The 13283-nt window shown below is 40.7% G+C and overlaps 1 protein-coding gene across 3 annotated transcripts in view; it reads left to right on the top strand.

Moving 5' to 3' along the window:
• The window catches only part of parvb (parvin, beta), a 41637-nt gene that overhangs the window by 25372 nt on the left and 2982 nt on the right, over positions 1 to 13283 (top strand). For all 3 annotated transcript variants that reach the window (XM_088340584.1, XM_088340586.1, XM_088340585.1), the window contains exons 6-12: positions 5044 to 5159; positions 5246 to 5304; positions 9566 to 9585; positions 10156 to 10217; positions 10315 to 10383; positions 12084 to 12185; positions 12273 to 12345. In XM_088340584.1, coding sequence (XP_088196710.1) covers positions 5044 to 5159; positions 5246 to 5304; positions 9566 to 9585; positions 10156 to 10217; positions 10315 to 10383; positions 12084 to 12185; positions 12273 to 12345 — 501 coding nt within the window. The remainder of the gene's footprint in view (positions 1 to 5043; positions 5160 to 5245; positions 5305 to 9565; positions 9586 to 10155; positions 10218 to 10314; positions 10384 to 12083; positions 12186 to 12272; positions 12346 to 13283) is intronic.

Raw genomic sequence — 13283 nt, 5'->3', positions numbered from 1 at the left:
GAAACATGACCCACTTACGTGGCATTTACCACAAGTTTTATTGAAGGAACGAGGAAGGGCTGCGCCCATGATCCGGTGTCCCCTAGGCGCGGGAAGCAAGTCGCTCTCGTACTCGGATTGTGATCCGAACACGGAAGTGGATCTTCCGTAGCGAGCGATGGTGGTGTCAGGGACGGAAAAACAGATCGATAGCCGGGACCGGAGAGCAAAAACGTGGACGGGGTCAGAAACGGGTTGTAAGCCGGGATGGGAGAGCAGACGTGTTCGGGATCAAAAACGGGTCATAATTCGGGACGGGAGAGCAGACGTGGTCGAGATCAAAACAATTCGTAGAGACCAACGGGGGCAAAAACAGGACAGGCGGGAGTCAGGGGTCGAAAACGGCTTGCCTTGAAAAACAGAGGTTCGCAGACGCACTGACAACAGGGGATTGACAGGATTGAGTTCAAATAGTGACAAGGAGCCAATCAGAACCCACGGCAGGTGGCGCCAAATGAGCAGGCACAGCTGAGTCACATCAGTAATCATAACATAAGGGGCAAAATATAAAAATAAAGAACAAAAAAAAAACTAAATTATTCATTAGAAATGGGAAAAAATATAGTTCAAAAAATGGACTCGGAAATATATATAATTTTTATTTTATTTTACCGTATATTAATTTTATTTTACCCAGGCTTTTGAAACGACATAAACAATAGAAGATTAAAAATGAATCGTCTAGTATACAGTAGAAATAAAAATAAAAATTCACAACAACAAGAAAAATTCTCAGAAATAGTTTATTATAATTTATGTTTTTTCTATTTAACTGCATTTGTCTGTCCTTAAAATGTTACCAGACTTTTCAACACCAAACAAAAAACTGAGAAAATAACCGAGCAAATATAAAACAATGAAAGGAAAAAAATCATCAAAAATAGTCAGGACTGATCAACAAAAAAACAAAATTAACTTTAATGAACTCATTAAAAGATGAATATATATTTTTTATTTTTACTGTATTTTTTGTCCTTGAAAATGTTATCTATACATAGCCTCCCCTACTTATGACCATTTGACTTACGTCAAACGATAAATGCGAACATTTTTTCCGGGATTTTGAAAAATATCCGGACATTGCTGTTAGATTTTGTATTGCGCACTTTTTTCCGTGTAGAGGACAGTACTGTAGTGCTTCTTTCCGCCACTCCTGATGAGTGGAGCCGTGAGAGCTCACCCAGCATCCACCCCGAAGAAGAAATCCGCTCCTTTTCCTGGTTTGTGTATAAAATTTCTATACTGTATCTCCAGCGCGTTAAGAACTTTGAAGTTTTTATCGTTAATATCTTGTGCATCCGTTCAATATGGTTGGTGTAAAGTGTAGATAGATAGATAGATAGATAGATACTTTATTCATCCCCTAAGGGAAATTCACATTTCCAGCAGCATCCCTGAGAAGAAAAACAATATACAAATACCCAGTGTGACGTGCGAATGCCCACTTTAGCATGTTATATAGATTAACTAAATAGTGCTACAGTTTGCTTACTTTATCAGTGCCTTGCAACACTTGGATTACTTTCTATCCTATGGATATGGGTTTCAACTCGCAAAAATACGTATATTCAAGAAACCTACTCCTCGACCTGAGGAACTCTCGAGCCGGCACGGTCCCTTTTTTACCTACCGAGGTAAGGCGACCCTACCGGGGTTGCAGAGCCGGTGCTAAAGTAAAGGCTAAGCGGCTAGCGGCGAAGTGGCGATATAAGCCCACGGTACCGTCCATAATCATGGGGAATGTCAACTCCCTACCGAATAAGATCGACGAACTGGCTGTGCTTGTGAAAGACATCAAAGCATACAGGGAGTGCAGCTTGCTTTGCTTTACGGAAACGTGGCTCACGCCTAGCATCACGGACGCTAACATCGCGCTAAACGGCTTCTGCGCTGTTCGGGCTGACAGAGGGACAAAAGTCAGTGGGAAGCGCAAAGGAGGGGGACTGGCTATCTACGTGAACTCGAGGTGGTGTAACCCCGGGCATGTAAAAACCAAGATTTCTATCTGCTGCCGTGATGTCGAACTTTTGGCTGTAAGTCTCCGTCCCTATTACATGCCCAGAGAGTTCGGACACGCCATTGCTGTCATTGTTTACATCCCACCGCGCGCTGATGCGGAAGTAGCGTGTGACGTCATCCACTCCGCGGTGGCAAAACTCCAGACACAACACCCGGAGGCTGCAATGTTAATCTCAGGGGACTTCAACCACGTGACTCTTGATAAGACACTGCCCTCTTTCGTCCAGTATGTGAACTGCAAGACCAGGGGAAATAGGACTATTGACCTTCTGTATGCGAATATAAAAAATGCATACAGCGCTAAACCACTGCCTGCCCTTGGAAAAGGAGACCACAACCTCATTCTGCTTAAACCACAGTACAAACCAAGAGTGAGGAGGCTACCAACAACCACACGCTCATTTAGAAAATGGTCCACCGAGGCAGAGCAGGCTCTGAGAGACTGCTTTGGATGTACGGACTGGGATGTCCTGCTAGGGTCCAGCAGTGGTGACATTGAGGAGATGGCAAACTGCACTACTGACTACATTAAGTTCTGCATGGACAATGTTGTTCCGACAAAGACTGTACGCTGCTATGCCAACAACAAGCCCTGGATCACGAGAGACATCAAGTGCCTTCTGAACCAAAAGAAGAGGGCCTTTAAAAATGGTGATCATCAGGAGCTAAAACGAGTACAGAAGGAGCTCAAAGTCCAGCTCCGGAAAGGGAAGGAGCAGTACAGGAGGAAGTTGGAGAAAAAGCTGCTGAACAACAACATGAAGGAGGTGTGGGAAGGGATGAAAACAATTACTGGCTGCAGCACCAAGCAGGGAGTGGCTGTGGATATAGATGTGGGGCGAGTCAACCAGTTGAACAACTTTTTCAACAGGTTTGACCACTCCGCCTCATCCTCACCCCTGAGTTGTGCAGCTGTCCTTCCCCCTCCCCCTCTGCACACTAGCATGGAAGACATCCCCCCACTAAAAATAACTTCAGCCCAGGTGTGTGGGGAGCTGAGAAGGCTACGAACCAGCAAGGCAGCTGGTCCGGATGGAATATCCCCCCGACTGCTGAAAGCCTGTGCGTCTGAGCTGGGAGACCCTCTACAGCGCATCTTCAACCTGAGCCTTGAACAGGGGAGGGTCCCTCAGCTGTGGAAAACATCCTGCATCATCCCAGTCCCAAAGAAATCAAGACCAGAGGAACTCAACGACTTCAGGCCAGTCGCCCTGACATCACATGTGATGAAGACCATGGAGCGGCTGCTGCTGCACCACCTGAGGCTACAGGTCCGTCACGCCATCGACCCACTGCAATTTGCTTACCAGGAGAAGGTGGGAGTGGAGGATGCTATATTATACATGTTACACCGATCCCTCTCTCACCTGGATAGGGCGAAGGGGGCTGTGAGGATTACATTTTTGGACTTCTCTAGTGCCTTCAATACCATACAGCCTCTGCTACTGAGTAGGAAATTGACAGAGATGGGAGTTAGCTCACACCTTGTAGAATGGATTACTGACTACCTGACAGGCAGACCGCAGTATGTGAAACAGGGGGGCTGTACATCGGACACCGTGGTTAGCAGCACAGGATCTCCGCAGGGGACCGTTCTCTCTCCGTTCCTATTCATTCTATATACATCGGACTTTAAGTACAACTCTGAGTCCTGCCATGTGCAAAAGTTTGCCGATGACACTGCGATCGTGGGATGTATCAGAAACGGGCAGGAGGAGGAGTACAGGAAATTGATTCAGGACTTTGTCCGATGGAGCGACGCAAACCACCTGCACCTAAACACCACCAAGACCAGAGAGATGGTGGTGGACTTCAGGAGAACCAGAACTCACCCGGTTCCTGTAACCATCAAGGGAGAATGTGTAGAATTTGTCCAGACCTACAAATACCTGGGTGTGCAGCTGGACAACAAACTGGACTGGACTGCCAACACAGAAGCTCTATGTAGGAAAGGGCAAAGCCGACTTTACTTCCTCAGAAGGCTGGCCTCCTTCAACATCTGCAAAAAGCTCCTGAAAATATTCTATGAGACAGTAGTGGCAAGCGCCCTCTTCTATGCGGCAGCGTGTTGGGGAGGCAGCATCAAGAAGAAGGATGCCTCTCGTCTCAATAAACTGGCTAGGAAAGCGAGCTCTGTTGTGGGCAAAGAGCTGGACAGCCTAACAACAGCAGCTGAGAGACAGGCACTGAAAAAGCTGAGGTCAATCATGGACAATCCATCGCATCCGCTTCACAGCATTATCTCCGGACAGAAGAGCAGTTTCAGTGACAGACTGCTGTCACTGTCTTGTACTACGGACAGACTGAAGAGTTCTTTTCTTCCTCATGCCATGAGGCTCTTTAACTCCACCCGGCAGAGTAAAGGCCCACATTAAACCACACCACCTACATTGGATCTTACTGCATTATGCAGCAAAATAACTAAACAAATAAATAAATCACAAAAGTAGCGAAAATACACGGGAGCTTGCTGGAGTGGCTGCCATTCGTGACGGCGCCGGAAGCTAAGTAAAGTAGAGGCGAGCCGTTTCTTTCGAAACAAAAGTGGAACAAGAAAGCTTGATGCGGTTGAGAAAATGGTCTGAACGCTTTTTTTCAGCCACTTGAATCACATCTTCCAAAAGTAAGTCAAACTCTATTTTATTTATCTTTATAGAGCATATTATTTCATGAAATGTTTATTTTTCGTACAAACAACACAGGTTACTTATACACGCCTTAAACATACTTATATAAACCTTAAACATACAAAATATAGCAGATGTTTATGGACGAAACCTAGCTAAAGAGACTTGCAAAGGCCTAAAGTACATTGCTGTAAATTTCTATGAGAATCGGTTCAGACATTTCAAAGCCTGTAAATCCCATACAAACACACACAAATCGTGATTAATTACGTAGTTTAAATAATATCGACCCATTTGACCTTCCTCTGCACAAATGCAATTATCCAGAATTAATTTTACTTTGTGCATGTTCCCCTAGCTATCCACTCGAAGAACCTGGTGTCCATCGTGTATCTTCTGGTGTCACTGGCCATCCACTTCCAGGCGGCCATCCGGCTGCCAGAGCACGTTTCCGTCCGAGTGGTGGTTGTCAAGGTGAGGCGCGTCCCTCCCCCGCCTCATCGGACGTAGTTTGACCTTGGGGTCTCCAATTGAACCTTCTGTTGTTGTGGTCCAAACAGAAGCGAGAGGGCATCCTGCAGACCGCCCTGGTCAACAAGGAACTGACCAGCACCACAGAGTCAGATTTTCTTTCTCTCTACCTTTTCTTTAGCCGTACCAATATTTGATTTCAAATAGATAAATGATAAAAAATCTTAACTGCACTACCTACAATTCTATGTCTAAATCTAAATTTGGTATTTCCACCTTTGCAACATTGCTAAAATTCATCCTATACTGCCCCAGTCTGATACGGAGATTATATTTCACGTGTTTGTTACCCTCCGTCTCGATTACCGCAATGCACCACTCTCTGGTCACCCGAAGTCCAAAATCAAGAGCCTTCAAGCAGGTATAAAATGTTGCGGCGAGGCTTTTAACTAAGACAAGAAAGTTTGATCACATGACCCCGGTTTTAGCTAACTGCATTGGCTCCCTGCTAGCTTAAGATTTTCGTTGCAGCCTGGTCATCCTGGAAGGGGGATGACCTCATGTCTGGTCCAAATTGTCCCTAGGTGTGGATGAGCTAGTGAGTTGTCAGTCCCTGTGTGCCCTGGGATTGGCTGGCAACCAGTTGAGGGTGTCCCCTGCCCACTGCCCAAGGACAGTTGAGACAGGCTCCAGTACCCCCGTGACCCTACTGAGGATAAGTGGTGCAGATAATGGATCAATGGATGGATAATTTGTTAAACCAACTCAATATTTATTTATAAGGTTTCATATTCATTTTCTTGGTATAGTTTTTTTTTTTAATTTATCTTCTTAATTAATAAGTTGTATGGATGCATTTATAGTACTTATTTTTGTATCTATAAATTTTACTATTTAAATATTTATTCATGCGTCTACTTAAATCGTCATGGATTCATTTGAAAATTTGTTTATTTATTTGGGATATATTTTTGAATTTCTCATATTTTGTTATACTATTTTTAAAATTTAGATTTTTTTAAATCGTAAAATGAGCAAAATGGTCTGTGTTTAAATTTCTAATATTTTTTGTAATTTAACATTTTTTTTAAATATTATTTTGATTCTGAAAAAAATTCTGAAAATTACATATACATATATATATATATATATATATATATATATATATATATATATATATATATATATATATATACAGGGAGTGCAGAATTATTAGGCAAGTTGTATTTTTGAGGATGAATTTTATTATTGAACAACAAGCATGTTCTTAATGAACCCAAAAGTCTCATTAATATCAAAGCTGAATATTTTGGAAGTTGGAGTGGGGCTTTTTTAGTTTTAGCTATTTTAGGAGGATATCTGTGTGTGCAGGTGACTATTACTGTGCATAATTATTAGGCAACTTAACAAAAAACAAATGTATACCCATTTCAATTATTTAGTTTCATCAGGGAAACCAATATAACAGCTCAACATTTACAAATATACATTTCTGACATTCAAAAACAAAACAAAAACAAATCAGTGACCAATATAGCCACCTTTATTTGCAAGGACACTCAAAAGCCTGCCATCCATGGATTCTGTCAGTGCTTTGATCTGTTCACGATCAACATTGCGTGCAGCAGCAACCACAGCCTCCCAGACACTGTTCAGAGAGGTGTACTGTTTTCCCTCCTTGTAAATCTCACATTTGATGAGGGACCACAGGTTCTCTATGGGGTTCAGATCAGGTGAACAAGGAGGCCATGTCATTAGTTTTTCTTCTTTTAGACCCTTTCTTGCCAGCCACGCTGTGGAGTACTTGGATGCGTGTGATGGAGCGTTGTCCTGCATGAAAATCATGTTTTTCTTGAAGGATACGGACTTCTTCCTGTACCACTGCTTGAAGAAGGTGTCTTCCAGAAACTGGCAGTGGGACTGGGAGTTGAGCTTGAGTCCATCCTCAACCCGAAAAGGCCCCACAAGCTCATCTTTGATGATACCAGCCCATACCAGTACCCCACCTCCACCTTGCTGGCGTCTGAGGCGGACTGGAGCTCTCTGCCCTTTACCGATCCAGCCACGGGCCCATCCATCTGGCCCATCAAGACTCACTCTCATTTCATCAGTCCATAAAACCTTAGAAAAATCCGTCTTGAGATTTTTCTTGGCCCAGTCTTGATGTTTCAGCTTGTGTGTCTTGTTCAGTGGTGGTCGTTTTTCAGCCTTTCTTACCTTGGCCATGTCTCTGAGTATTGCACACCTTGTGCTTTTGGGCACTCCAGTGATGTTGCAGCTCTGAAATATGGCAAAACTGGTGGCAAGTGGCATCTTGGCAGCTGTACGCTTGACTTTTCTCAGTTCACGGGCAGTTATTTTGCGCCTTGGTTTTTCTACACGCTTCTTGCGACCCTGTTGACTATTTTGAATGTAACGCTTGATTGTTCGATGATCACGCTTCAGAAGCTTGGCAATTTTAAGAGTGCTGCATCCCTCTGCAAGATATCTCACTATTTTTGACTTTTCAGAGCCTGTCAAGTCCCTCTTCTGACCCATTTTGCCAAAGGAAAGGAAGTTGCCTAATAATTATGCACACCTGATATAGGGTGTTGATGTCATTAGACCACACCCCTTCTCATTACAGAGATGCACATCACCTGATATGCTTAATTGGTAGTAGGCTTTCGAGCCTATACAGCTTGGAGTAAGACAACATGCATAAAGAGGATGATGTGGTCAAAATACTCATTTGCCTAATAATTCTGCACTCCCTGTATATATATATATATATCTCATCTCATCAGCCGTACCGCTTATCCTCATTAGGGTCGCGGGGGGGCTGGAGCCCATCCCAGCCATCTCCGGGCAGTGGGCAAGGTACACCCTGAACTGGTTGCCAGCCAATCGCAGGGCACACGGGGACAGACAACTCATTTTCTCATTCACACCTAGGGACAATTTGGACCGGCCAATTCACCTGAAATGCATGTTTTTGGAACGTGGGAGGAAACCGGAGTGCCCGGAGGATATATATATACTGTATATATATATATATATATATGTATATATATATATATATATATATATATATATATATATATATATATATCCAGCTCCAGACTTCCTGTGCGGAGTTTGTATGTTCTCCCCGTGCTTGCGTGGGTTTCCTCCGGGCACTCCGGTTTCCTCCCACGTTCCAAAAACATGCATTTCAGGTGAATTGGCCGGTCCAAATTGTCCCTAGGTGTGAATGAGCAAGTGAGTTGTCTGTCCCCGTGTGCCCTGCGATTGGCTGGCAACCAGTTCAGGGTGTCCCCTGCCCACTGCCCGGAGATGGCTGGGATGGGCTCCAGCCCCCCCGCGACCCTAATGAGGATAAGCGGTACGGCTGATGAGATGAGATATATATATATATATATATATATATATATATATATATATATATATATATATATATATATATATATATATATATATATATGTATGTATGTATATATAATGAAATATATATATACATGCTATAATTTATGATAAGTTTTTTTCTTTTATTTTTAACTTTTTGGTATTTTTAATGTATAAAGTATATATTCTGTCGGGACCAGAATAGAAACCAGACCCAATTGAATTGCGTTACGTTTCTTAAAAGTTTTATTAAAGGAAAGAGGATGGGCTGCGCCCACGATCCGGAGTTTGCTAGGCACGGGAGGCAAGTCGTTCTCCTACTCGGATTGTGATCCGATCACAGAAGTGGATCTTCCGTAGCGAGAGATGGCAGTGTCAAGGAAGGAAAAACAGGTCTATTGACAGGACAGGAGAGCAAAAACGTGGTCGGGATAAGAAACGGGTCGTAAGTCGGGACGAGAGACCAGACATGGTCGGGATAAAAAACGGGTTGTAAGTCGGGACAGGAGAGCAGACGTGGTCAGGAAAAAACGGGTTGTAACCGGGAACAGACGGGAGCAAAAACGGGACAGGTGGGAGTAAGGGTCGAAAAAAGGCTTGCCTATTATTCACTGAGGTTTGCAGACGGACTGACAAAAGGGCATTGACAGGACTGACTTCAAATAGTGACAGGGAGCCAATCAGAGTCCGAGGCAGTTGGCGCGAAAGGGCATAGGTGATTCACATTGGTATTCATGACAGTATTCCTTATTTAGGTCAAGTCAAGTCAAGTCATGTTTATTTGTATAGCCCTTAATCAGAATCATCTGATTAAAAATGTCTTATTTGAATTTACTTTCTAAAAATATGTCAAAATCAGTAAAGAAAAAACTCTTTAAAATGTTCTTTAAAAAATGTATTAAAATAAAAATATAAAACACAAAATAAACCTAAATGTTCTGCCAATCGTGTTATGATATGTGTTAGCATTAAGTTAGCATACATTGTAATACATTCTCCTTTGTTCTTGTCTGCTTCCTTTTCAGAATGATGATGGGGCGATTCGGTGAGTGATTTATCGTTTTTTATTTTATCGATGTGTCATTTGTTATTTTTATATCGTAGTATTATTTTCGCCTATGACAAATATCATGAATCTTGAGAAACATCAGATAGCATTGACTTAGAGGGTTAATATGAATTAGCATATAGCATAGATGCTTAAAGCACGCAGTAACCTGCATAATACCAAACCGGCTAATGTTAGCTATTATGAATGTTTTTGGATATTAGCATTAAAAACTACTTTTAATGCTAGCTAGTAAGGTGGACAAGCAACATAAATTGAAAAGAAAGTGCATCCTCTGGCTGCGGCTGCATCGACTCGCTACAACGGGTCAGGTGTATCGACATTTCGTTCTGTGTACATTGTTACAAAGAATGACAATACAAAGGAAATTATTATTATTATTATTATTATCAGAAATGGCTATACTTTACATTATTTTCTACTCGAATTTTGCAGCAAAACATTAGGTAGTTTAAATAATACTTTCCTTAGCTAGCCAGCTAGCTAGCAATTCCGTTCTGAATAAATAGAGGAAAACATTTGAATAATTGTCTATCTTTTCCACAGAAAGAGACGCTTTCGACACGCTTTTGGATCACGCGCCGGATAAACTCAACGTGGTCAAAACGGTGACAAATCTTGTCTTTTCTCTTCTAAGTTCTTTATTTACAATTTTGATTTATTTCTCATATGTTTTGGTGATATTCTCTTATTCTGCCCCTTTAGTCGCTTATCACTTTTGTCAACAAACACTTAAACAAGTTGAACTTGGAAGTCACTGAGCTGGAATCTCAGGTATTGGAACATTTATCCGTTAGCATGTCTGTTAGCATGTTGCTAGTATGAGAAAAGTAATTCACCTTTGTTTTGTTTTAAATTGGGCGTTTTATTTTGGGTTGCGGTTTTAACTAAGATAAAGGTGTTAAAATTGGGTTTTGAACTATAACGTAAGAAGGTAGGGTTTTATATTGATAATTGATTCAAAGAAGGTTTTTGAATTGGGTATAAGGTTTTAAATGGCATTTGAAACTCATTTTAGGACTTTCATATTGAGGTTTGGAATTGTGGTTACATTTCCAAAGTAGGTTTTTCAAATGAGTCTAGAAGCGTAATATAGGGTTTAAAACGTTTATTAGGGTTTTGATAATCATTTTGTAAACTGAATAAGGTTTCAAATCAGGGTTTTGAACTGGATTTGGGTGTCTAAATTGGGGTTTCAAATTCTAGTGTTCAGTGTTCAGCGAGGTTAAGGTTCTTTAACTAGAGTCTTTTCTTATATTAGGGTTTTCAAGTAGGGTTTCAAAATGAAGTAAAGTACCATTATGAACAACGTTTAAGAATTTTTTAATTAAGGTTTCAATCTCATGTTAGGGTTTGCACATTAAGGTTTTAAACTAAAGGATAGACAATAAAATAGTTCCGGTTTCCAATTAGGGTTTTATATTGAGGTTAGGGTTTTTACATTATGGTTTTAAACTGAGGTTAATTTTTTAAAGTAGGGTTTTGAATTTGATTCTGGGTCTTCAATTCAGGATTCAAACTTTTGATACGGTTTTCACAGCAGCATTTTAAACTGAGGTGAAAGTTTTAGCGCTAACTCGCAGTAAAAAATGCCAGTTATGAACCTTTATAGAGGTAAACAAAGGAGTGTATTCTTTATCCTCTACATAGGATGACCAATATTTTAAACCGAGGGGTTAGCAATAAAATGGTTATGGTTTTAAGTGAGGGTTTTATGGTAGTTTAAGGTTTTCACATCATGGTTTTGAACTGGATTTTGATCCTTAGTTTAAGGTTTCAAACTTGTGTAAATTTTTTTCTCAATAAGGTTTTAAACCGAGAGAATCATTTCAAAGTAGTTCTTTAAACTGGATTTTGGGTCTTCAATCCAGGCTTCAAACTGATCTCACAATTTTCACAACTCGAATTAAGTGAGGTTAAAGCTTTAGCGCTAATTCACAGTAAAAATGCCAGTAATTAAATTTCATAGGGGTAAACAAAGGAGTGTATTCTTTATCCTATGCATAGAATGACCAATATTTAAATCAGAGGGGTTAGCAATAAAATGGTTATGGTTTCAAATGAGGGTTAGGATTTTCACATTATCACATTAATGTTCAAAGTTTGGTTTTGAACTGGATTTTGGTTCTTAATTTAAGGTTTTAAATTAATGCCAGGTTTTCTAAATAAGCTTTAAAACTGAGGAAAACATTTCAAAGTAGGGGTTTGAACTGGATTCTGGGTCTGAAATCCAGGCTTCAAACCGATCTCAGAATTTTTAAAACTATTTAAAATTGAGGTTAAAGTTTTAGTGCTAACCCACAGTACAAGATGCCAGTTATAAACTTTTATAGCAGTATACAAAATAGTGTATTCTTTATCCTCTGCTTGAATGACCAATATTTTTGCTTTTTTTACGTTATTTAATAACTAATAATATTAGTATTTGATAGGGAAATCATTAAGATGCATAATTTTATGATGGCTATGTTCAGTTTTCTGATGGCGTTTACCTGATCCTCCTGATGGGTCTTCTGGAGGACTACTTCGTGCCCCTCTACAACTTTTTCCTCACCCCTGAGAACTTTGAGCAGAAGGTGGGTTTTGCTAGCTGAGGTCATTATGAATTGTCTAAAAAGCAAATGTTTTTTTTTTTAATGTTTGTTCATCTGTTTTTTCATAAGGTCCATAATGTGGCTTTCGCCTTTGAACTCATGCAAGACGGCGGCCTGAAAAAACCCAAAGCCAGACCAGAAGGTAATATCTCTTTTCTCCAGCAGATAATGCTATTGCCCCAATTTTGTTTCATAATTAAATTCAGGGATGTCAAACTCATTTTAACTCAGGGGCCACACGATCGAACAAACATTCTCTCGGGGGCCGGACTAGTAGATTAGAGAGAAAGAAAAAAACAAGAAAAACAAAAAAGAGAAAGAGAGGAAGATAAAAGTAGAAATGATGAAACAAAGAAAGAGAGAAAGGGAGAAAGAGAGAAAGGGGGAGAGAGAGAGTGAGAAACATAAGAGATACAAATAGAATTAGTGAGAGAGGGGTGAAGAAAGAGAGGGAAAGAAAGAAATCCTAAGAGAGAAGGAGATAAAAAAGGAGAGAATGAGAAAAAGGGAGACAGAGAAAATGGGAAAGCAAGAGAGCAAGAGAAAGAGAAAAAGAGAAAAGGAAAAGGGAAACGATAGCAAAAGAAGGTAAAAAGACACAGAGAGAAAGAGCTAAAGAGGAACAAAGAAAGAAAAAAAAAAAAGCAAGACACAGAGAGTGAAAGAGAAAGAGAGAGTGAAAGAAAAAAATACAAGTCCAGCGGAATTGGGAAGAGGCACCTGGCTTTGGCTCCATCAAGTGGACATATTTCAACCTGCAGCTCGTTTTTCTGTTTCGCTTCTCCGATCGTTGTCTTGTGGGCCGGATTCAATCCCTTAGCGGGCCTGTTTGACGCCGCTGGTCTAATTAATACAGTGGACTTCTTTCCCCAATCCGTATTATTTGTATTTTAATCACAGTTCCAAATGATTTCTGCCTAGCAACACGTAGCTCGTCCAAGGAAGGACTCAATTAGAGACATTTAAAAATACAAAATACAATTCAAAAAAATATTAATAATAATAATAATTTATTCATTTTTATTCACATTAAAATGTTCCCATAATGCAGTATTCCCCTTCTTTCATAAACATCCATCC

This window comes from Urocampus carinirostris, chromosome 7 (genome assembly GCF_059441175.1).
Source record: "Urocampus carinirostris isolate Australia breed hairy pipefish chromosome 7, RoL_Ucar_1.0, whole genome shotgun sequence".
In the NCBI taxonomy this organism is placed as follows: domain Eukaryota; kingdom Metazoa; phylum Chordata; class Actinopteri; order Syngnathiformes; family Syngnathidae; genus Urocampus; species Urocampus carinirostris.
This window is presented reverse-complemented; position numbering and strand designations above follow the sequence as displayed.